The sequence below is a fragment of the Bombina bombina genome, chromosome 10 (genome assembly GCF_027579735.1).
Source record: "Bombina bombina isolate aBomBom1 chromosome 10, aBomBom1.pri, whole genome shotgun sequence".
NCBI lineage: Eukaryota > Metazoa > Chordata > Amphibia > Anura > Bombinatoridae > Bombina > Bombina bombina.
This window is the reverse complement of record NC_069508.1, coordinates 57,364,229-57,388,383: the sequence shown is the minus strand read 5'-3', so window position 1 is coordinate 57,388,383 and position 24,155 is coordinate 57,364,229. Positions and strand designations below refer to the sequence as shown.

The 24,155-nt window shown below is 35.0% G+C and overlaps 1 protein-coding gene across 2 annotated transcripts in view; it reads right to left on the bottom strand.

The window, feature by feature from the left end:
* Window positions 1–2,181: 2,181 nt before the first annotated feature.
* Window positions 2,182–24,155, bottom strand: part of DDR2 (discoidin domain receptor tyrosine kinase 2) — a 228,395-nt gene continuing 206,421 nt past the window's right edge. For both annotated transcript variants that reach the window (XM_053694077.1, XM_053694078.1), the window contains 4 exons: window positions 14,887–15,072; window positions 13,019–13,253; window positions 8,916–9,065; window positions 2,182–7,080 (listed from right to left, as the gene is read on the bottom strand). In XM_053694077.1, the coding sequence (XP_053550052.1) occupies window positions 6,934–7,080; window positions 8,916–9,065; window positions 13,019–13,253; window positions 14,887–15,072 (718 nt within the window). In that variant the 3' untranslated portion in view covers window positions 2,182–6,933. The remainder of the gene's footprint in view (window positions 7,081–8,915; window positions 9,066–13,018; window positions 13,254–14,886; window positions 15,073–24,155) is intronic.

The window sequence follows — 24,155 nt, the reverse complement described above, 5'->3', positions numbered from 1 at the left end:
CGTTTGTATGAATCTAGGCCTCAAATAAAACATCATTTAATGATCTGGATCACTATAAATACTATGGTTTTTGCATTCTAGAATCCATCAAATAAATTAATATGGGACACGCTCCAAGCGTGATTTTTTTTCTGAAACATATTTTTGTGGGGCAAGTTTTCGAATAACCTATTTGGATCAACATATATTTGGAACATATAATGTGTATTTGAAGGGCTATAGGACAATCCTTTGCCCAAAACCCTAATTTCTTCATTTGTTAAATGATAGTAAGATAAATTAAAACATTCCTTTACTAATTTTTCTTACTGATGGATAATCCCCTTTCTTTACTAATATTTTTTTTTTCTCTTTTTTTTTAAGAGAATTTGTTTTTCTAACTTTTTTGGTATGGACGATTGTTATTATACCTGATGAAACAGCATTTATACTTAGGCTGAGAAATGCATTGTAACTTTTTATTAATGTGTTTTTAAATGTACCTGTAGTATATTATTGTTTCTTGCTGTTGTCTTCCTGTACCTGCCCTCTCTGCTGTTTGAGCTCCTGTGTGCTGAGCGAGAGGCAGTGCTCTGGGCTGAAGGTAGTAGTTTTGTGCTGGTAAAGGAGGAGAGCTCTGCTGGTGAACTGAATATCCAGCCTTCTCAGCTAGCACATTTTTGTGTGTTACACAGAGTGAGTGACTTTGTGTTTGATTTTCAGCATACATTCATACGTGTTCCCATATTTCTGTTAGAATAAACATCACTTCACTCCAAGTAACTGACCCTCTCTTCTCTTTGTAATTTTCAGAAATGTGCTAAATAAATTTCACTTATATATAGACTGGCTTTCTTCTCTGGAATGTCTTCTGAATTACACGATAACCTCCATGTCTTCATCCAGATTTTTACACCATTAATTAATTAACCAGCGGTCCCCAAATTTTTTCAAGTCATTTCCCCCTTGGTTCCCTAAACTTACCATAGGCTAGATTACGAGTGGATCGATATCGTTTGCGCGCGAGTAATATTGGGTTTTCGTGGCTGTTTGTGCACAATTTAAATTTCGCTCATATTACAAGTTGAAAGTAAATGCGAACGCATGAGTGCAATGTCAAATTATCAGTAGATTTTTTTTCTGGGAAAGGTCAAAGATTGCTTCTATTTCCCTGCCCAATGTATCAAATGACATATATTGTATAATGCAATAATGAGCACTCTCACCTTAATGGCAACTGCCAGGCTGCCAGCGGTTAAATATATACTTTATTTCAAAAGCGTGACGTTTCGGGGACACATTTGTTTGAGGAAGGGGAGTGTCCCCCCGAAACGTCACACTTTTGAAATAAAGTACACTTGAAAACACCAGTGAGTGCCTTCTCCTACTTGAGATATATATATGTATGTATGTATATATATATATATATATATACAGTATATATATTAGACAAGTGCAGGGAAATTTTGTTAAAACAAATGCAAATGTTTTGAAGCTGCAAGTGAACCCAATCATCTTCTTGCCAGAGCCCCGGCGACACTAACAGTCAGCTTTCAAAACCTGCACTAAAGTTTCCAGAGCGCATTAAGGTAAGTATAAAGATTTAAAAATCAATTTAAAGGAAACAAATAAATACTGATGAATTTTGGCAGTAGTTTTTAATTTTCTTTACATTTCGTTGGTGCGTTCGCTCAGATATTCATTTTCATTTACAAAATACCATATCCCTTCTAACCCTTAAAAAAATATTTTATTAATTTTTATATGAATAATTTTTATTAGAAAGTATATATATATATATATATATATATATATATATATATATATGAGTGTAACACTTTATTTGAACGTATTTATGTTGCTTTTGATGCACATTTGTTTTTAGCCCTAACCCTTTACGCAATGCCTTCAGTTGCGATAACCCGACAATTTTAAATTAAATGTGCTTGGCAGTGCGCAGTTACTTTCTACTTTTAATATGTGGCAATATTGCATACGTGCTAACATTAGCCCACCACTTGTAATCTAGCCCTCTATATTTGATATATTTGAATTTGATACTTTGAACATTGTTTCTGCATATTTGTTTTCATATACGGACCCCACATTTTGGGATGGAATATGTTTTTACTGATATTTCAGAGTGACTTGACAGTTCATGGTTAGGAAGGTAAATAATATACAACACAGTAGTCACCGATATCCAAGAAAGAAGCCAGATTTTTTAATTTTCACAGATGAAATGTTAACATAATTTTGGAGTTGATTAAACACATAAATTCCAAAATATAAAGCATGCTACTACATAGAGTAAACCTAGCTGACCAAACAGTATGCAATTAAGCAAATTTAACAGCATAAATATACATAGGGACATGTGTGCTGCATTACCATGCATTATGTATGCCATACTAATGCTAATGCAAACCTATACAAAACACCAATGTAAAAAATGATATAAATATACACAATAATATATACAAAGTAGCCAATCAGAGGGCTCTTTTTAACACATTCATTATATATACATTAATAAACACTCTCCATGATACTGACCTCTGATTTTTTGTCTGCGAACTACAGATTTATGTTGACTATGACTAAAATAGGGTTACCCAACCTAATGGCTAGGGGCCACATTGCTTTCTGTTTAGACTCCAATTCCGTAACCTGTTCCATTTACAAAACACAAAATAAATCCCTGTACCCTCTTCTTGAATCTCGTGCATATATTTATGGACCTGAGGGTATAAATAGATTTGCAGCACTCATAATTAGTTTATTAAAGGGCCATTATAGAAAAAAAAATGACATGCTCTCAAACGTTAATCTCTCAAATCTATGTGTTTAACCCCCACAAAGGGGTGAAATGCATAGGTAAAGTACCATTCGGGATCTGTAGAAAACTGATAGTCCGACGCTGAAAACTTCCACTGATCCAATCAGCAGTGGTAGTCAGACGGCCAATAGGGGGTCTAGCACTGCTGATTGGATCAGTGGCAGTTTTTGTTGGGAACCAGCAGTTCTCTAGTGCTTCAGAGTGGTACTTTATGTGTTTAACTCTGGATTAAACACATAGGGGCATATTTATCAAGCTCTGTAAGGCTCACCGGAAACAGAACTTATGAAGCAGCGGTCTAAAGACCGCTGCTCCATAACATGTCCGCCTGCTCTGAGGCGGCGAGCAGAAATCTACCCGATCGAATACAATCGGGTTGATTGACACTCTCTGCTAGCCGGCCGCGAATGTGCAGGGGGTGGCATTGCACCAGCAGTTCACAAGAACTGCTGGTGCAATGATAAATGCAGACAGCATATGCTGTCTGCATTTATAGATGTGCCACGATGTGCAGCGGACATGATACGCTACTTTGTATCATGTCCCCTCGCACATTGGTAAATATACCCCATTTGAGTCTAACAAATGAGAGCATGTATTTTTTTCATTATAATGACACTTTAAGTAGAATATTTGTTTGATTTATTCATAAAAGTTTTTACACTTGCACCCTGGCCCTACAAGTATAAAATAAGTTGAATGTGGCTCCTCATATGAAAAGGCTGGGCACCCCTGGACTAAAAACTAGAAGTATGTGTCTTATTTAACAGTGGTGGAATCTGAATTTCCCAGATATCATACTCAGACATAATGTATGTGAACAGCATTTGTGCAAGGGTAGACAATCTAAGGAAGCTGCCAAAAAAAAGCAAAAAGGTTTCCAAAATGTATTCAGAATACAGATTTAATAAACTTTTACCTATGTATATTAATTTGTTTATGTAGATTTTCAGAGTCTAGTAAATATTTCAGATCTCAGACAGTATGATCAAGCTTTGTCTAGAAATTATAGCCATTGCACAACACTTGTTTATGAAAAGAAGAAAAAAAAGTCTTGCCACTATTAGAAGCTCCTCTCTATTTTTTACTGAACCTGTGTAGGATTTCTTTAAATCTGTGGGGAAGAATAATATCTCATAGAGTCTTTCTTTGTGTCCCTTCGCTAAAAAAAAAATCTCATTTGTACATTTAAAAACACATTCTCATTCCATGATCTAAAAAATATCTTCACAATTGCTTTTTTTTTGGTATTTTTCACTGCACACATTAGATTTAAATATTTTTTTTCTGGGGGTCAAAAAAGATCAAAGGTGAATGTTAATCTCTTTGACAATTACATTTATCCTGCAATACTCCAGAAATAAGACAAGAGACCCCATTTGCATTTCAGGGCTGGTTAAGATCTCTTATTAATTTTATATAAAAAAGCATTCATATCATATGCTATTCACCATGTGTATGTTTACTTTTTAAATTTATGATGACTTGCTCATGCCACTCTTCAACATTTTCAAGTGTTGGAAATAGCAACTTTACAGATGTGAAGAGCAGATGCTGGTTTCTAATAAGGCGGTCCTTTTAGTTCCATAACTCATTTTACTCTTATAACCCACATTCTTAAAGGACCAGTCAACGCAGTAGATTTGCATAATCAACAATTGCCAGATAACAAGACAATGCAATAGCACTTAGTCTGAACTTCAAATGAGTAGTAGATTTTTTTTCTGACAATTTTAAAAGTTATGTCTTTTTCCACTCCCCCTGTACCATGTGACAGCAATTAGCCAATCACAAATGCATACACGTACCATGTGACAGCCATCAGCCATTCACAAATGCATACACACTTATTCTTGCACATGCTCAGTAGGAGTTAATGATTTAAAAAGTTTAAATATAAAAAGACTGTGCACATTTTGTTAATGGAAGTAAATTGGAAAGTTGTTTAAAATGTCATGCTCTATTTGAATCATGAAAGTTTAATTTTGATTGAGTGTCCCTTTAAATGGACATAAAACCTACATTTTTTTTCTTTCATGATTCAGATAGAGCATGCAATTTTAAACAACTTTATAATTTACTCCTATTATCAAATTGTTTTAATTCTCTTGGTATCTTTTGTTGAAAAGCAGGAACTTGAGCTCAGGAGGGTCCATGTGTCTCAAGCACTATATGAAGGCAGCTTTGCAGGAATGTTATTTGCAAGAGCAGTAGATGGCAGCACTATTTTGTGGAATGAAGTGCTCGTCACCTATCTAAGTATCTCTTATTTGATAGTAGAACATTGCTCTGTTGTGAAGAGCAATATTCCGGTGATTCTAGTTTCTAATGTGGCGGCCCTCTTAGTTCCATAACTCATTTTACCCTAATAACCCACATTCTTTAAGGGATATGAAACCTAAAATCTTTCTTTCATGATTGAGTCAGAACATACAATTTTAAGCAACTTTTTAATTTAATCTATTATCAAATTGTCTTTGTTCTTCATGGAGAGTAATATGGGAGCAAAGCAAATTTGATAATAGAAGTAAATTGGAAACTTTTTTTTTTTAAATAGTATGCTCTGGGGCCAATTTATCAACTCCCGAATGCACCTCTAAGGCGGCGGACAGCAATCAGCCCGATCGGGTTGATTGAAACCCCCTGCTAGCGGCCGATTGGCTGCGAATGTACAGGGGGCGACATTGGACAAGCATTTCACAAGGAATGCTTGTGCAATGATAAATGCCAATAGCGTATGCTGTCTGCATTTATCGATGTCCGCTCACACTTTGATAATTCGGCCCTTCTGTCTGAATCACACACATTTTATATTTCATATTCTTTTAAATCTTTTTTTTCTTAGCACATTTAGCGTACCTTTCCTCATTTCCAATTATCTCCAAAACACATTGTCAATTTGAATTATTTGGTTTGTCAAATGGTCAGATTATATCCAGCTATTTGGGAGAAACTATTTGTCGCTCACTGCTCTACATATTTTTTTTATGTGCATCTGTGAATTAAGCTTCACCTGCTTGTGAACTTGTGAGATGCCCTCAATGACTTTTAGGGGCCGATTTATCAACAGTCGGACGGACATTATTCGCTGTACCGGACATGTCCTCCTGACATCGCTGAATGCCGACAGCATACGCTGTTGGCATTTAACATTGCAAAAGCAGTTCTGGTGAACTGCTTGTGCATTGCCACCCCCTGCGATGGCCGCTAGCAGGGGGTGTCAATCATTCTGATCGTATATGATCGGGATGATTGCTGTTGTGGCGGATGAGTTAAGGAACAGCGATTTTAAGAACGCTGCTTCTTAACTGCTGTTTCCGGCGAGCCTGAAGGCTCACGCGGAAACAGGGGGATCAGGGGCTATTCGGCCCTTGTTAAATCGGCCCTTTAGACTTTATCATAACTATTTTCTTTAACCTTGAGGAAGACAGATCTAATTCCTAATCCATTATTTATTGGCAATATAGTCTAAGCATTTTGCACTAAAGGAAGGTGAAAAAAGCAACATGAAAAATATTTTATATAGTCCTTCAAAAACTTTATTCTTGTAGAGTAGATTTATGGCTTTATGAGTATTAGATTATCCTCCCTAAATACTAGAGATGTGCATTTGTACTATTTGTTATAAAATGAATGCCAAATATGACTGCCGCCAGCAACATTCAGCTATTTTTGGAGCCAGATTTGTTCTTGTGAAGATCTGAATTTGCACATACCTTAGGGTGTTGCAGTTTCGCAAAAAGAAAATAGTTGAATGCCACTGGCGACGGCCATATTCAGCATTCATTTTATAACAAATAGTATGAATGCATACCCCTACTAAATACATGTTGTATTGTGAAGTATTTGGTGGTTAGCTAAGAAAGATATACAGATAACACTGTTGTGAAGAAAATAGATGTAGTACCCCAATATACATTTGCTCAGTGGAGATTTCTGTTGACTTGAGGCACAACTGAAACACTTAGTGAAAAACAGATTAAAATACAGAAAACATAATGGAAAAGATTCCCAAAAGTCATTCTTGGTTTGGTGGTCTGCTAGCTTGAAGATAAATTGGATATTTTTGACAAGTTCATTTAGACTTATATGAGTTGACTTTTTGGCCATCTCATTTAAGACTGTTCCTCTAAAGTGTGATCCGACTGCAGGCGTTGGTAGATTTCATGGAAGTTGGGGCGATCTTTGGTTTCTCGTCTCCAACAGCTCAGCATAATTTTATAGACCTTGTCTGGGCAGATGCCTGGCTGAGGGAGGTAAACCTATTTAGGAAACAAGATATAAGAAAGAATATGAACAAAAAGTTGTAATGAGTGACTGTGGCATACCATGCATAGGTGGGACTAGGGAATACATGCTCTGAAAAATCTGAAAATCAGTAACAGGGGTTGGGGAAAGTGCACCATATAAAACAGGGAGAATATATATACAGTATGTCTTTATATCCATATAGATTTAGGGCTATACATTTATTTATATATATACTATATGTATATATATATATATATATATATATATATATGTGTGTGTGTGTGTATATCTATATATATATATATATATATATATATATATATATATATATATATATATATATATATATATATATATATATATATATATATATATATATATGATTTATATATATATATAAGAGCACACTAAGATGTGTGCATATCCAGATCTTGGTGTGTTTCACTTGCACAAGAGGATATTTGGCTCTGAAAAGAGCCAAATACTGAAACAGACTCCTAAATCTCTAATATATATATTTATATTTTTATAAATATATATTTATTTATTTATATAAATTTATATTTAAAAGAAAAATAAGATTTTCTTCTGAGTGAAGTGCTATGCTATTTCAAATATTTTTTAGCGCACCTTCGGGTTAGCGATCAAGTGAAAGCCAGAACAGGATTTTGTGGTGCACCCCATAGGAGTCTATAAGAGAGTGGTTTTACATAAAAGTCTGTTAAAATTCTGTGTCCTGTCTGAACCATGAGTTTAGTTCTAACTTTCTTGTCTATATAAATGGTAAGAATTGCAGTTGTTTGTATGTAAGCTGACTTTATTATGCCTAAATTGATATTTTAGCTTATATTTGTGTTTATTAAATTACAAACTAATATTTAAATGAGCGTGTGTGCATGGCATGTTCATGCATGTCTGTGTGGTATATGTGTATATATATGGTGTGTTTGTATGTTATGGTTGTCACCTTTTGCTACATCGCAATGACTTTATTACACTATCGAATAAATAGTGTTTGTATTATTAATCAACTAACTGCCTTGTTACAGCTCATAAGTCACCACCTATAGAAAAGAATCATGCTTTATCCAGTCACCGTTCTTTTTTCAACCCATTTCCCTTCATTCAACATTTTTCAAGTGAGACATTTGAGAAATGAATGGTTGGTAAAATCCAGACCCAGACATTAAAGGGACATAATACTCATATGCTAAATCACTTGAAACTGATGCAGTATAACTGTAAAAAGCTGACAGGAAAATATCACCTGAGCATCTCTATGTAAAAAAGGAAGATATTTTACCTCACAATCTCCTCAGCTCAGCAGAGTAAGTTCTGTGTAAAAAGTTATACTCAACTGCTCCCAGCTGCAGGTAAAAAAAATAAAAAAAATGAAGAAATGAACAGCAGCCAATCAGCATCAGCAGTGCTGAGGTCATGAACTCTTACTGTGATCTCATGAGATTTCACTTAACTCTCATGAGATTTCATAGTAAGCTTCCTTTACCTGATTGGTGAAATAATATGAGAGTTCACGAGGCTCATCCTTTCAGTTGTCCCGGGACAGACACACTAAAATGCTGCTTAGAAATCCTTTACAATGGGAGGTGGCTACTGAGGAACTTTTGAGGTAAAATATCTTTCTTTTTTACATAGAGATGTTCAGGTGATATTTTCTAGTCAGCTTTTTACAGCTATGCTGCATCACTTTCAAGTGTTTAAACATTTGGGTATTATGGCCCTTTAATCAATTAATTATTATGAACATAGAGATTATTTATAGTGACACTATTCCTTGCTCTGAGAATGTTATTTCAGGATCTTTTTAAACCAATGCCTAGCCCACCTGTTTCCCTTGATCTCTGAAGAATTCTCCTGTGTTTTCGATGACTTGCTCATCTGACATCTCACTGTAAGGCTGCTCTCGACAGAAAGTAAACGTCTCCCAAAGAGTAACTGCAAAAGCCCAGACATCACTGGCTGTTGTGAATTTTCCCTGGAGGAATAGAACAGAATTGTATAAAATTATAAATCTGATACTGATTAAAAGACCGCTAAACACAGTAGAATATCATAATCAGTAAATGCATAATACAAATACAATGCAAAAGCACTTATTTTGAGTTTCAAATGAGTAGTATATTTATCGCTGACAAATTCTAAAGTAAGTGCTATTCTGCTATTCTCCCTCTCACTGCATCATGTGACAGCCATTAGCAAATCACAAAATGCATATACGTATAATCTGTGAATCTTGCACATGCTCAGTAGGTGCCGGTGCCTCAGAAAGTGTGCATATAAAAAGGCTGGGCACAGATAATGGAAGTGAATTGGAAAGTTGTTTAAAATTGTGTGCTCTATCTGAATAATAAAAGTTTAATTTTGACTTGAGTGTCCCTTTAACTAGTCAAGTCAACTTTATTAGATTTTGTTCTTCCAAACTTAAAAGGATAGAAAAATCAAAATGATTAAAATGTAATAAAAAAAAAGAAATAGAAAAATTCCATTTTACTTTTATTATTGAAGAGTAGGAAGGATCATAGAAACTCAGGAGCGTGCATTTGTATTTAGTACTCTATGGCACCAGTCAGTTTGCAGCAATTGTAAACATTGTTCCAAACGCTGCTGCCACTTAGTGTTAAAGACACGTGCACATTCCTGAACTCTTTTGAGCCTTCTTAGAGTTATTCTTTAACAAAGGATACTAAGAGTACGAAGCAAAATTGAATATGAATTAGAAATATACTGTATTGGAACGTTGTTTTGTTTTTTTCAAATCATATGCTTAGTCTAAATAATGAATGTTTAATTTTGATCTTACTGTCTCTTTAAGTATCCAATATCCATGTATACATCTTAAAGGGTCAGGAATGAAACGTTAATGAGTGTGTATTTCTGTCACATTTAGAATATTTTCTTAATATAATTCATAGATTCTGTTTCCTTGTAGAATAATTTTTATTTGCACATAAATTGAATGTTAACTTTCATTAAATAGGGCCTGGTTTTTAATTTTTTTTTTAAAAACAGGGGCACTTTCATTCATGAAAGTTTAAATTCCACCGAATTTTACAAATACCTTCTCCTGAAACACCAAATCGCTGATCGCCCCGCCTGCTTCTTCCTGCTGTACTAACACAGCAATGATGAAACCGGCTTCCTCCAATCACGGCGTGGCCTCACCAGATGGCCGCTCCTGGAGGGGAAGCTGTGATTGGAGAAAGACGATTTTGTCATTGCTGACGAAGTACAGAGGAGCTGCAGGCATGGGATCGGCGATCCAGTGTTTCAGGAGAAGAAGGTAAGTATTTGTAAAATCCAGTGCAATGTAAACTTTCATGAATGAAAGTGCCCCTTTTTTTAATATTTTTTTAAAAAAAACGGGCACTGATTCATGAAAGTTGACATTCACTTTAAGAAAAATTAATAACGTCCTTTGCTAAACAACCAAACTACCGTCTCGCCAACCAATCAAAAAATGGATATGGGCTAGACCAGGAAATCCTGAGCTTAATCTTCTTACCATCTTTTTGGGACCTGGGAGTTTATTGTGACATGATTGAGGACATCACTAATTACACCAGTTATGGCATCATCAATTACATTAATTGTAATCAGTTCTCATACCACCTCCAACATCATCAATGATCTAATTGCTGACGTAAAATATTAAGGGCAGATTCCGAGTGACACACTAACAGTTGCGTGCAAGTGATATTTGGTTTAAAGCAGCTGTTTGCGCCCTTCGGGTGTAGCGCTCGTTTTACAAGTTGAAAGTAAAAGCAATCGCTTGAGCACAACTGAAGTTAACTTGCACCAGGATAGCGCGGTCAACAAATATTTGGGGTAATGAATTTCCCTAAATATTCAGTTTGAACTGGACATGTCTTGGCTGCACAAGCCTAATATACAGTATATACATTGGAGGCCTTTCCAGTCAAATACTTTGCCATATACCCTATGCTTTTTAACCCTTTTAAAACCTTATTATTAACAATAAAATTATATATTTTTTAATTAAAAAGAGTATATATGAGTGTAATTGTTTATTTTAAAGTTTTATTCTCGTGCAGTTCTGTTTTTTTCGCTCGTGCGCAAATTATAACTTTCAAATTGTTTTACAAAGTAAATTGTTTTACAATCTCCATTGAAAGAATAGGTTGCATCAGAGCATTGTTGGCTGCGCTACCCCTTCTCTGGTAAATACATTTTACCATGGACTTGTAATATTAAGTCGCGAGCTAATCTTAGCGAGGTTCAACAATATTGTGCTATCTTCCTGCGCTATCAGTGTGCCACTTTTAATCTAGCCCATAGTTTGCTAATACTATCCAGAGTTTTACATGTTTGAAAAATCTGATTTATAATGGAGAGATAAACTGAACTTAAAGGAACATGAAACCCAATTTTTTTCTTTCATGATTCAGACAGAACATGTGATTTCAAACAACTATCCAATTTGCTTTCATTATCTAAATTGCTTCATTCTCTTGGTATCCGTGAAAAGCATATCTAGGTAGGCGCAGGAGCAGCAATATATTACTGGGAGTTAGATGCTGATTGGCGGTTGCACAAAAATGCCTCTTTTCATTGGTTCACCAAATGTCTTTAGATAGCTCCGCCTCCCAGTAGTGCATTGCTGCTCCTTCAAAATAAGATACCCAGAGAATAAAGTAAATTGGATAAAAGTAATTCATTAGAAAGTTGTTTGAAATCACATGCTCTATTTGAATAATGAAAAATAAGAAAAATTTTGGGTTTCATGTCCCTTTAATAATTTGGGGAAGTTGTGACTTGGATATTTTGAGCCATGTTTATGTGCTTGCTTTCTGTATACTCAAGACCAGTCTATAATATTCTTAAATATTAAGCATGCATGATGAAAATGTTTTATATTTATCAACAAGTCATTTCCTATGCACCAAATCTGTGAAATGGAGATTCCTTTAGGAAAGACAAAAACACAGGTTAGGTAAGTATTATGTTCTCCCTCTGTGCTTATAATGATTGATTCAGGTGACAAAAAATCCATAGTTTGCTAATGTCAGTCATTGCTAATATTTAAAAATTATATATATTTCTTAGAAAGTGAATAGGTTAAGATTTGTATCAAATCTAGTATAAATATGTTTTCAGCTAGTTATCTGCAAAGGGCTCCAATGCATTTCTATATATGTGTACATATCTATTTGTGTTTATGTGTGTATATATGTCTGTAAATACATATATACAAATATAAATACATATGTAGATACATATAAACATATACAGTATATATACACACACAAATATTTAAACATGTATATGTATGAATCGCTATGCTAAAGCCATTTGCATGTCTTTTTTTTCTAACACCTGAGACCTCATATGTTTATCCCTTATAACTTTTTTTGTGCAATATTTTTTTTTGATAATTTTTATTAGGGTTATTTTAAATGTAACTGTATTGTACTTTTTGTATTTTTGATGTGTTATGGGTAACTATGGGTCGAGCATAGCAGTTAACCAGAGCTCTAAAAACCCAACAAGCTCACTTGTTCACATTTACTTTCAACTTGTAAAAAGCACGCTATTTCTGATGCGCACATAGAGACGCAAAATACCCCTTTTTGCTTGCGTGCAACAGTTAGTGCATCACTCGTTATCTAGCCCTAAATGTCTGTTTCCTGTATTAAAACACTGAAAAACAACTTATTAGGGTTATAGAAATGGCAGACTATTCCGTCCCACCATCTTAAAACTTCACCAAGATCCATTGCTGGGTGGTATTCTATATAACTATTCTATCATGCATAAATGCTGAATCTGTTGGCGCTCTACAAATAACTGATAATAATAATAATAATAGATGAAGAACTAACTTAAAATATTTAGCATGAGAAAATGTTAAATAACGAGATAAAAGTTTACAATGTCAATAGTTTCAGAGCTCACACTTGACATACTAACCAATAGGATGCTTTCCCAAGACATCCAACGGATGGGTAGCACAGCCCTCCCCTGAATTCGATAATAATCACCACTATACAGGTTACGGCTCATGCCAAAGTCTGCTATTTTAATGGTATAATTTCTGCCCACCAAACAATTCCTTGTTGCAAGGTCTCGGTGTACAAAATTCAGAGAGGAGAGATACTTCATCCCAGAAGCAATCTGCATAGCCATGTGTCTAAGGTCTGAGTATCTGAAGGGAATAAGGTAACAAAAATGAGATTACGCAATATGTGATCATACAAAAGCAGAAGCCTAGAATGTGCAAGTAAAATAAAAACCTCAGCTCTCTACTGTTATGTATTTCTACTGTTTAAATATTAAAAGGACAGTCTACACCAGAATTGTTATTGTTTAAAAAGATAGATAATCCCTTTATTACCCATTCCCCAGTTTTGCATAACCAACACAGTTAAAGGGACACTGAAACCAAATTTTTTCTTTCGTGATTCAGATAGAGCATGCAATTTTAATTAACTTTCTAATTTACTTCTATTATCAGTTTTTCTTCGTTCTCTTGCTATCTTTATTTGAAAAAGAAGGCATCTAAGCTTTTTTATTGGTTCAGAACGCTGGGCAGCACTTTTTTATTGGTGGATGAATTTATCCACCAATCAGCAAGAACAACCCAGGTTGTTCACCAAAAATGGGCCGGCATCTAAACTTACATTCTTGCATTTCAAATAAAGATACCAAGAGAATGAAGAACATTTGATAATAGCAGTAAATTATAAAGTTGCTTAAAATTTCATGCTTTATCTGAATCACAAAATACATTTTTTTGGGTTCAATGTCCCTTTAAATTAATATATGTTTTACCTCTGTGATTACCTTGTATCTAAGCCTCTGCAGACTGCCCCCTTATCTCAGTGCTTTGGACAGACATGCAGTTTAGCCAATTAGTGCAGACTCCTAAATAACTCCACGGGTGTGAGCACAGTGTTATTTATATGACACACATGAACTAGTACTGTCTAACTGTGAACATTTTTCAAAATACTCTAAGCTAAGCAGCGGTTTTCAACAGTTTAGAAATCAGTTTGAGCCTACCTAGGTTTAGCTTTTCAAAAATACCACCAAGGGAACAAAGAAAATTTAATAATAAAAGTCAATTGGAAAGTTGTTTAAAATTGCTTGCCCTATCGGAATCATGAAAGTTTAATTTTGACTAGACTGTCACTTTAAGCATGCATGATGGAGATGTTTCAGATTTACCAAATGTTACTATGAAATATCCATTTCCTGATTTTATATTGCAATGAAGGTGAAACAGGGGTTCTAAGATTTCACGCACTGTATAGACATAATGAAATTTAAAGGGACATGAAACTCAAAACATTTCTTTCATGATTCAGATAGAGGTTATAATAATAAACAACTTTTCAATTTACTTCTATAAACTATTTTTCTTCGTTCTCTTGGTATCCTTTGGTAAAAAAACAGGAGGTATGTTCAGGAGCGTGCATGTGTCTGGAGCAATATATGGCAGCAGTTTTGCTGTCGGCATTTATCGATGTCGGGCGGACATGATTCGCTACAGCGAAATCATGTCCGCCCGCCAGTTAATAAATCGGCCCCTTTGTCTCCATGAACAGGTATGATACAAATATAATAGCACAGACATGGAACTAGAATACTAACTTAAAATTAAAAACTTTACTGTCAATCTCTGTGTGCAAAACTTTGAATAATAACCAGTGGTCTTCATCAAAGCACGTTCTGTTGAATACTCTAATATATAAGATGGCACACAATCTGTTTATTCTAGAGACCATCAATCTTATGGTTCCTTTTATAACATGGCATGGATATTAAATGTTTATTACCTGATGGTGGGTGTGCTACTTGTTCCTTCTGGATGGTGTCGAGAAAGAAACTGATTAAGGTCTCCATTCTCCATATATTCTGTTATCATGCACAGTGGATCTTCTGCAATACACACGGCCAAGAGTCGGATAATATTGGGATCCTTTAATCTGGACATTATTTTAATTTCTTTAAGAAAATCATTTCTGCCAAATCAAAGCATATAGAGAAACATAGTCAAAAGATACAACTAACAGAGGCCAAGTTTCAAGAGAACGTCATAGTATGGATCTGAGATGTCAAAGAAAGATGATGTTGCATTGGAGTGAAACAGATTGTCACATAATACAGTAACCTGGTATACAATAAAAAAGCATACAAGAGTAGCAAAAAACACACAGGGGACACTAAACATATATCACATGCGTTAATAAGATACATTTTTTCAAGCTGTTATCAATATACTCAGTGGGGATATATATATATAACACACACATATAAACACAAATACACATTTATACACTTTTCTAAAGACCGCTGCTCCATAACTTGTCCACCTGCTGTGAGGTGACGGACACAAATCAACCTGATCGAATACGATCGGGTTGATTGACACCACCTGCTATGGTCGATTGGCCGCGAATCTGCAGAGGGCGGCTTTGCACAAGCAGTTTACAAGAACTGTTGGTGCAATGATAAATGCTGACAGCGTATGCTGTCGGCATTTATCGATGTGCTGCAGACATGATACGCTACTTTGTATCATGTCTGCTTGCACATTGATAAATATACCCCTATGTGTAACCAGCATCTTATATTATTTACTCAATATTAACATGTCATAATATAGCTTATACATACAAAAGGTAGTTTTATATCATGTACATTTGTATACATAGTACCCTTAGAAAGATAGTACAGCACTGTAATCAGAAATGTAATATTTGTTGTTTTTAGTAAATAAACAAAAAAACAACAATTACTCTCTGTATTATGTACTTATAAGTACAATTTTCTATGGCCTAGATTTAGAGTTTTGTCGGTAAAAACCCAAGTAGCTAACGCTGCTTTTTTTCGCAGCGCACCCTTAAGACAACGCTGGCATTTAGAGTTGTCTGAGTGGCTGCGTTAGGCTCAGAAAAGGGTGCGTTGAGCCTAATTTAGCTCCACTTCAACCCTCAATACCAGCGTTGCTTACGGTAGCGGTAAGCTGGAAAAACGTGCTTGTGCACGATATCCCCATAGGAAACAATGGGGCAGTTTGGGCTGAAAAAAAACCTAACACCTGCAAAAAAGCAGCGTTCAGCTCCTAACGCAGCCCCATTGTTTCCTATGGGGAAACGCTCTCTAAGTCTACACCTAACACCCTAACATGAACCCCGAGTCTAAACACCCCTAATCTTACACTTATTAACCCCTAATCTGTTGCCCCCGCTATCGCTGCCACCTGCATTATACTATTAACCCCTAATCTGCCGCTCCGGACACCGCCGCAAGCTACATTATCCCTATGAACCCCTAATCTGCTGCCCATAACACCGCCGACCCCTATATTATATTTATTAACCCCTAATCTGCCCCCCCAACATCGCCGCTACTATAATAAAGTTATTAACCCCTAACCCTAACACCCCCTAAGTTAAATATAATTTAAATGAAACAAAATAATATTCCTAAAATTAACTAAAATATTCCTATTTAAAACTAAATACTTACCTATAAAATAAACCCTAATATAGCTACAATATAATTAATAATTACATTGTAGCTATTTTAGGATTTATATTTATTTTACAGGCAACTTTGTATTTATTTTAACTAGGTACAATAGCTATTAAATAGTTAATAACTATTTAATAGCTACCTAGTTAAAATAAGTACAAAATTACCTGTAAAATAAATCCTAACCTAAGTTACAAATACACCTAACACTACACTATCATTAAATTAATTAAATAAATAAACTACAATTTGCTAAACTAAAATACAATTAAATAAACTAATCTATAATACAAAAAAACCAAACACTAAATTACAAAACAAATAAAAAATTCCCTACCCTATTCTAAACTACCAAAGTAATCATCTCTTTTACCAGCCCTTAAAAGGGCTTTTTGCGGGGCATTGCCCCAAAGTAATCAGCTCTTTTACTTGAAAATAAAAATACAATACCCCCCAACATTACAACCCACCACCCACATACCCCTACCCAAACCTCCCTTAAAAAAACCTATCGCTAACCCCCTGAAGATCATCCTACCTTGAGTCGTCTTCACTCAGCCGAGCCAAATTCTTCATACAAGGTGCACAGAGGAGATCCTTGATCCGGTAGAAGTCTTCATCCAAGCGGCAAAGAAGAGGTCCTCCATCCGGTAGAAGTGTTCATCCAGGCGGTGTCTTCAATCTACATCCATCCGGAGCGGAGAGGAGCCATCTTCAACGGAGCTGACGCGGAGCCATCCTCTTCAACCGACGACTTCCCGACGAATGAAGGTTCCTTTAAGGGACGTCATCCAAGATGGCATCCCTTCAATTCCGATTGGCTAATAGAATTATATAAGCCAATCGGAATTAAGGTAGAAAAAATCTGATTGGCTGATACAATCAGCCAATCAAGATTGAAGTTCAATCCGATTGGCTGATCCAATCAACCAATCGTATTGAACTCGCATTCTATTGGCTGATCGGATGAAAAATACATTGCTACTTATGGATTATGCTACAAATTTGTCTCTCATTACAAAGCATGGGGACAATATTTTTAGCAAATCAGTGCTCACTCCTAGGTAACTTCACATGCATAAACTCAATGTTATCTATATGAAACACATGAAATAATGCCCTCTAGTGGTGAAAAACTGTCAACATGCATTCAAATTAGAGGCGGCCTTCAAGGTCTAAGAAATTAGCATATGAACCTCCTAGGTTTAGCTTTCAACTAAGAATACCAAGAGAACAAAGCAAAATTGGTGATAAAAGTAAATTGCAAAGTTGTTTAAAATACATGCCCTATTTGAATCATGAAAGTTTTTTTTGGACTTGACTGTCCCTTTAAACATGTTTTTCAGGGTTCCCTTTTTCAATATGGAGACCATTTGGATAATTATTTCATCTTTTCCAAAAAGGACAGTTCATGTCCTTTATAGATCTGAAGGATGCTTATTTTCATATATCTATTCACAGGGATTATTATCCATTTCTATGATTTGTATTTATGGACAAGCATTTTCAGGTTGTTTGCGCTACCGTTTGGTCTGGCTACCGCTCCCAGAATTTTTTATAAAGGTTCTGGGGTCTCTCTTATCAGTAATAAGAACTCAGTGTGTTTCGGTGGCTCCTTACCTGGACGATATCGTGGTACATGCTCCAGCTTTTCATTTAGCAATATATCATAACTAAAGAGTTTTGTTGTTTCTTCAAGAACATGGTGGGAAAGATTTTGTTTCAAAACGCTCTCTGTCTCCTCAGTCCAAGATTACTTTTACAATACAAGACAATCCCTTACTTGGTAGATCATTCATCGGTCTATAGTTCTGGGGGCATCTTTTGTCTGTCCATATTGGACTGTGGGTTGGGTTGGTGCAGTCTGGGGGTCTCTTAGAGCACATGGAGTTTGGTTACTTTGGGAAGCTAAGTTGTTTATAAATGTTCTGGAACTTCGTGCAATTTTTAGGGCCCTTAAATTTTGGCCTCTCCTGAGAGTCTTATCTGCGTTTCCAGTCAGACAGTGTCACAGCAGTGGCTTACATAAATCATCAAGGGGAACTCACAGTTCCCCTGTAATGAGGGAGGTTTCCCAAATCCTGACTTGGGCAGAAAGCAATTACTGTATTATTTCTGCATTTAATATTCCAGGGATGTGCAATTGGGAAGCAGACTTTCTCAGTTGTCAATCTCTTTACTCAGGGGAATAGTCATCTGGAAGTCTTCAGTCACATTTTAGACCTTTGGGATCTTCTGGAAGAGGATCTGATGGCTTCTCATTTCAACAAAGAACTCCCCAGATATTTTGCGAGGTCCAGGAATTCTCAGGTGGAGTTTGTGGATGCTCTAGTAGCTCCTTTGTTATTTCGTCTTGCTTACATTTTTCCATCTCTTGTTCTGTGACCAAGGGTAATAACCAAGATCAATCATGAGGTATTTGCAGGGCTGGTGCAGTTGACCAGATGTCTTTCATGGAATCTTCCTCTGCCTCACAATGTTCTGTCTCAATGTCATTTTTTTCATCAGAATTTAAAATCTCTAAACTTCATGGCTTGGAGATTGATCGCTTAGTTTTAAGGCAGAGAGGTTTTTCTGATTCTATAAACCTGTGACAAGGAAAATATTTCACAAGGTTTAGAAGTTTTTTTTACTTCATGGTGTGTGGAACATGGGTTTGGTTGGCACTCTTTTAGAATTCCTAGGGGTCTATTTATCAAAGTGTCAACTGAAAATACGCTTGAATTCCGCGTCGTATTTGTTGCGAGATTGATCCGTCGTAGTTATCAAAGCATCAAGATCGGCAAATGTTGAAATTTGTGACGTAATATACAATCCCGCAATCTCAATCCAATTCAGATCGATTCTTGCGCCATTACAGATGTTTCAAATTCAGATTTGACTCTATTTGAACCTTTTCCAAATCTATCAAACATTTAACATGTATGCTTGTGTGTATTCCGACACAGTGTACCTAGTTTTCAATCCGCCACCCTTGAGGTTGCAGATGCCATAGAAGTCAATGGGAGTGTGAAAACACAGAAAGCTTATGTTCAATGCTGCAAGAGAATGAAGTATATTACAAAATAAAAGTAAATTAGAAACTCTATTAAAATTGTATACCCTTTCTAAATCAAACAATATTATTGCTCCACATTTGGTGCACTAGTAGATATATGGATAAAATGAAAAATACATTGCTACTTATGGATTATGCTACAAATTTGTCTCTCATTACAAAGCATGGGGACAATATTTTTAGCAAATCAGTGCTCACTCCTAGGTAACTTCACATGCATAAACTCAATGTTATCTATATGAAACACATGAAATAATGCCCTCTAGTGGTGAAAAACTGTCAACATGCATTCAGATTAGAGGCGGCCTTCAAGGTCTAAGAAATTAGCATATGAACCTCCTAGGTTTAGTTTTCAATCCTCCACCCTTGAGGTCGCGGATGCCATAGAAGTCAATGGGAGTCTGAAAACACAGAAAGCTTATGTTCAATGCTGCAAGAGAATGAAGTATATTACAAAATAAAAGTAAATTAGAAACTGTATTAAAATTGTATACCCTTTCTAAATCAAACAATATTATTGCTCCACATTTGGTGCACTAGTAGATATAGGGATAAAATGAAAAATACATTGCTACTTATGGATTATGCTACAAATTTGTCTCTCATTACAAAGCATGGGGACAATATTAGTTCTACAAATTTGTTGAAAAGTTTTGTCCCAAACTTGTCGCAATAATAGATATAGAGATAAAAATTAAATAAATACACAACATAATATAGCTAACTTCCTTTTTATTTTTTGGGAAAAATCTATGTGCACCATGTTTAAGCCATGTAATACAAGTCACACTCTCCACTTCGCACCAATTTTGACGTAACACTTTTCGCGCCAATTATGATGCAAACTCCTAAACAACCCACACACTAGTGAATTTTTCAACGACTTTTGATTGGCATATACATAATCACATGATTTATGACATCAGCCAATATGATTTTAAATATACATTTTAAACTATCACTAACAAATCAAATTGCTCGATACTTGTGTTATTGATCACTCATCAGAACTTGTAAGTGCCATTTGTTACATTGTGTATTATACTTTGAAAGTATGTATATGTGAATTTAGAATTAAAGATAAACATTGATGCTGACATTAGGACACACAGTGTAATATTTTAGACAAGGATTTTAAAATTCGAATTGATGTTTGATTCAATATAATCTTAAACTGATAGCTCAAAGTGATAGCCCACCTAACATTAAACTGTCATGATTCAGATACAGCAGAAATTAAAATCACCTCTTTACTGTCATGCTATTTTCAGTGTATTTCTTCCTTCTCTTGGATTTCTTTTTCAGTAAGAAATGTCATCTTATATGCCAGCCCATTTTATAACACCTGTGAAGGGGTGGTTTTTAAAACTAGATTGCAATCAGAACAAGTTACACAGGTACAGAGAGAAAACTGGCCCAGCTCTTAAAATATCCATTGATTGCAAATAAATACATATAATACCCTGATAACATGTTATGTTTGCAATTATTCCTGCTCAGAATAATAATACATTTATACTATATACATATAGTGGAGTAAATAAACACAGAGATATGAAAGACAACATTGTTTAGAACAAAAAAAGGAATTTAGGGTCATGTAAATATGTTTGAAAAAGATTTCTGACATAACACACACACACACACATATATACTGTGTATATATATATATATATATATATATATATATATATATATATATATATATATATATATATATATATATATATATACATATACACAAGTATGTGCAAAGATATATGTACAAATTCTAGCATTAATAATCATTTAAAAAAAAAATGAGATAAAAGCATATCATGACTTCTAGAAACACAAATACACATTAATTTATGTGAAAGTATCATATAACAGATTGTTTGTATAACAAATAAATATAAAAATAACTTTCTATGAGATATTGTTTGTTCAGATATAAATCAAGCTATTTCTTGGACATTAACAGTTGAAAAATAAAAGATTAGCTTTAGAGAAATGTGCTTGTTCATGGACAGTAATGAAATGGTATAAATAAAGTTTGGAAAAACCCAAATAGCCGCGACACCGATGACTGTTAGTTAACAACAGTCCAATGCTCTTCGCACCGTACTTGATGCTCGTGTTTTTGACGGCTTTTTTAATAAATAAGGGGATCATATTCAGATCCGCGTCAGCGATATCTGGCCAACGTATTGACGCCAGCAAATGCACTGAGATGGACGCTTTGATAAATTGACCCCCTAGAATTCTTCAATTTTATCAGGATGGTTTGGATAATGGTTTATTCTCTAGTTCTTTTAAAGGTCAGATCTCTGCTCTTTCTGTCTTGTTTCACAAGTAGATTGCTGAATATTTTGAATTTTATCCAGGCTTTAGTCATGATTATGCCTGTGAAGAAACAATGTGACGATTGAGAGGGCGCTAAAAAGCTGGGTATACTTAACACACCTAATTATTAAGATTATATCAAAACAAAGAATAAATCAAATACTGTAAATTTTAAAAATCTTTACTAGTGGGAATAATCCCTACTTATGCAATACATAAATTTAAAAAACAATACGTGAGAACATTTGCAGACACATAAAAATAAGTATTGGATACAATATATTTAACTATTACTTGGAATACCACCCTGATATAAAAAATATTTATAATAAGCGCTTTTAAAAAATAGAATTGATCAATTTCTATGTCCTTAAAATCAATTAATTTGTTCCTGAATATAATGGACAGTCTCTATGGTCCTTATATATTTGCAACTGATGAAATCCCTTTTGGTTGTATGGTATATAACATACAAGACTTATCTCTGTGATTAAAATAAACGTGCTGGGTAAAAACGATAAAATGTTCCTTAATTAGGATACTTTGTATCTTTGCTGGTTATATATGTAACTTTAACTCACAGAAAGTTGCAGCGACTGTGTCCAAATGTCGCTGTAATGTATCTCAGAGTCTGTGGTCTTTAGTCAAGACACGCTCCTTGCGTGTGAGCCGCTTAGTGTGCTGCAGCTTCTATTCCTTGGTACAGGATTCACCACTCCCTCCGTGGGGAGGTGACCGGCAAAGGTACGTCGCTCCTTGTGTGTGAGTACCTGACAAGCTGTTATCTTTTGCTTCCAATGTTCCCAGCTCCCTGCTTTTGACAAACAGTCTGGATCTTTGTAAGTGCGATCACTGAGGTGAAAAAGGCACCCGCTCTTAGCGTTAATACGCGCGGGCAAATACTAGGTACCTAGTGGGTTTGGTTCTGGTAACAGGCAACTTCAACTTCTACGCGTTTCACCCATGTGTGTGGGCTTTATCAAGATATCAGTTGCTGCCAGAACTTGGATTTAAAAAGCCGTTACTTCCTTCTCATTGGTTGGTGTGTTTTCAGGTAATTGTTTCTTAAGGTGGATTTCTCAGGTGAATGATTCTTAAGGTGGAATCACATTAGTTATTATTTTGTTCCTTTGGGAATCTTAATCTCCCATGTTTTCCTGTTATGTTTCTTTGGCCATTACAAGATTATGGCATGATGTATTAACAATATTATTCTTTTATATATAAAACAATAATGATGTGAATATAATTGGGATTATTACTGCCTCAGGGTGGTATTTCCAAAGGGTGGTATTCCATTGTTTAAAACGAAAACAAAAATATAAGTGAGAATAAGTTAAAGTAAGGAAAAATATATATATATAATTACTATGATCTGGGTAAATCTTGCTAATTTTATACTAAATTATATATATATAATTTATACTAAATTATATATATATAAGAATTTGGCGCGGACCTCGTGCTCTTTAAACGGTATATAGATGACATTCTTATTGTGTGGAGAGGCTCTGAAGAGAGACTGAAGCAATTTTTTGAAACAATGAACATTAATGATAGAGGCCTACACTTTACTTATGAGTATAGCAAAACATCCATTTCTTTCCTAGACCTAGAAATATATGTAGAAGAAGGTAATATAGAAACAAGAACATTCTTCAAAAAAGTAGATTGCAATAACTACATACATAAGAAAAGCTGTCACTATGAAAAATGGAAAGGGAACGTACCGACTGGACAGTTCCTTAGAATTAGAAAAAACTGTTCCAAATATACCGACTTCGAAACTCAAGTTAAAGTCCTACAACAAAGATTTTACGATAGAGGCTATTCAGAGCAAGAGATCGAAGGGGCCATAAATAGAGCAAGTACAACAGATAGAAGTTCGCTCTTACAATATAGGAATAAAGACACTATGACTACCACTGTGGAAAAGAATGAATATGATATAGCTCTTATTACAGATTACAGCGAAAACCACCAATTAATAAGGAAAATAGTCAATAAACATTGGCATATAATTAAGAAGGACCCCATAATCGGAGATCTATTAGCTCATAAACCTAAAATCATATTCAAAAAAGCGAGAAATCTTAAACAAATCCTAGCACCAAGTGAACTAAAGAGGGAGAATAAAAATCTTGTAGATAAAGATCTCAAAGGTCATTCCCCGAAAGGTTTTTT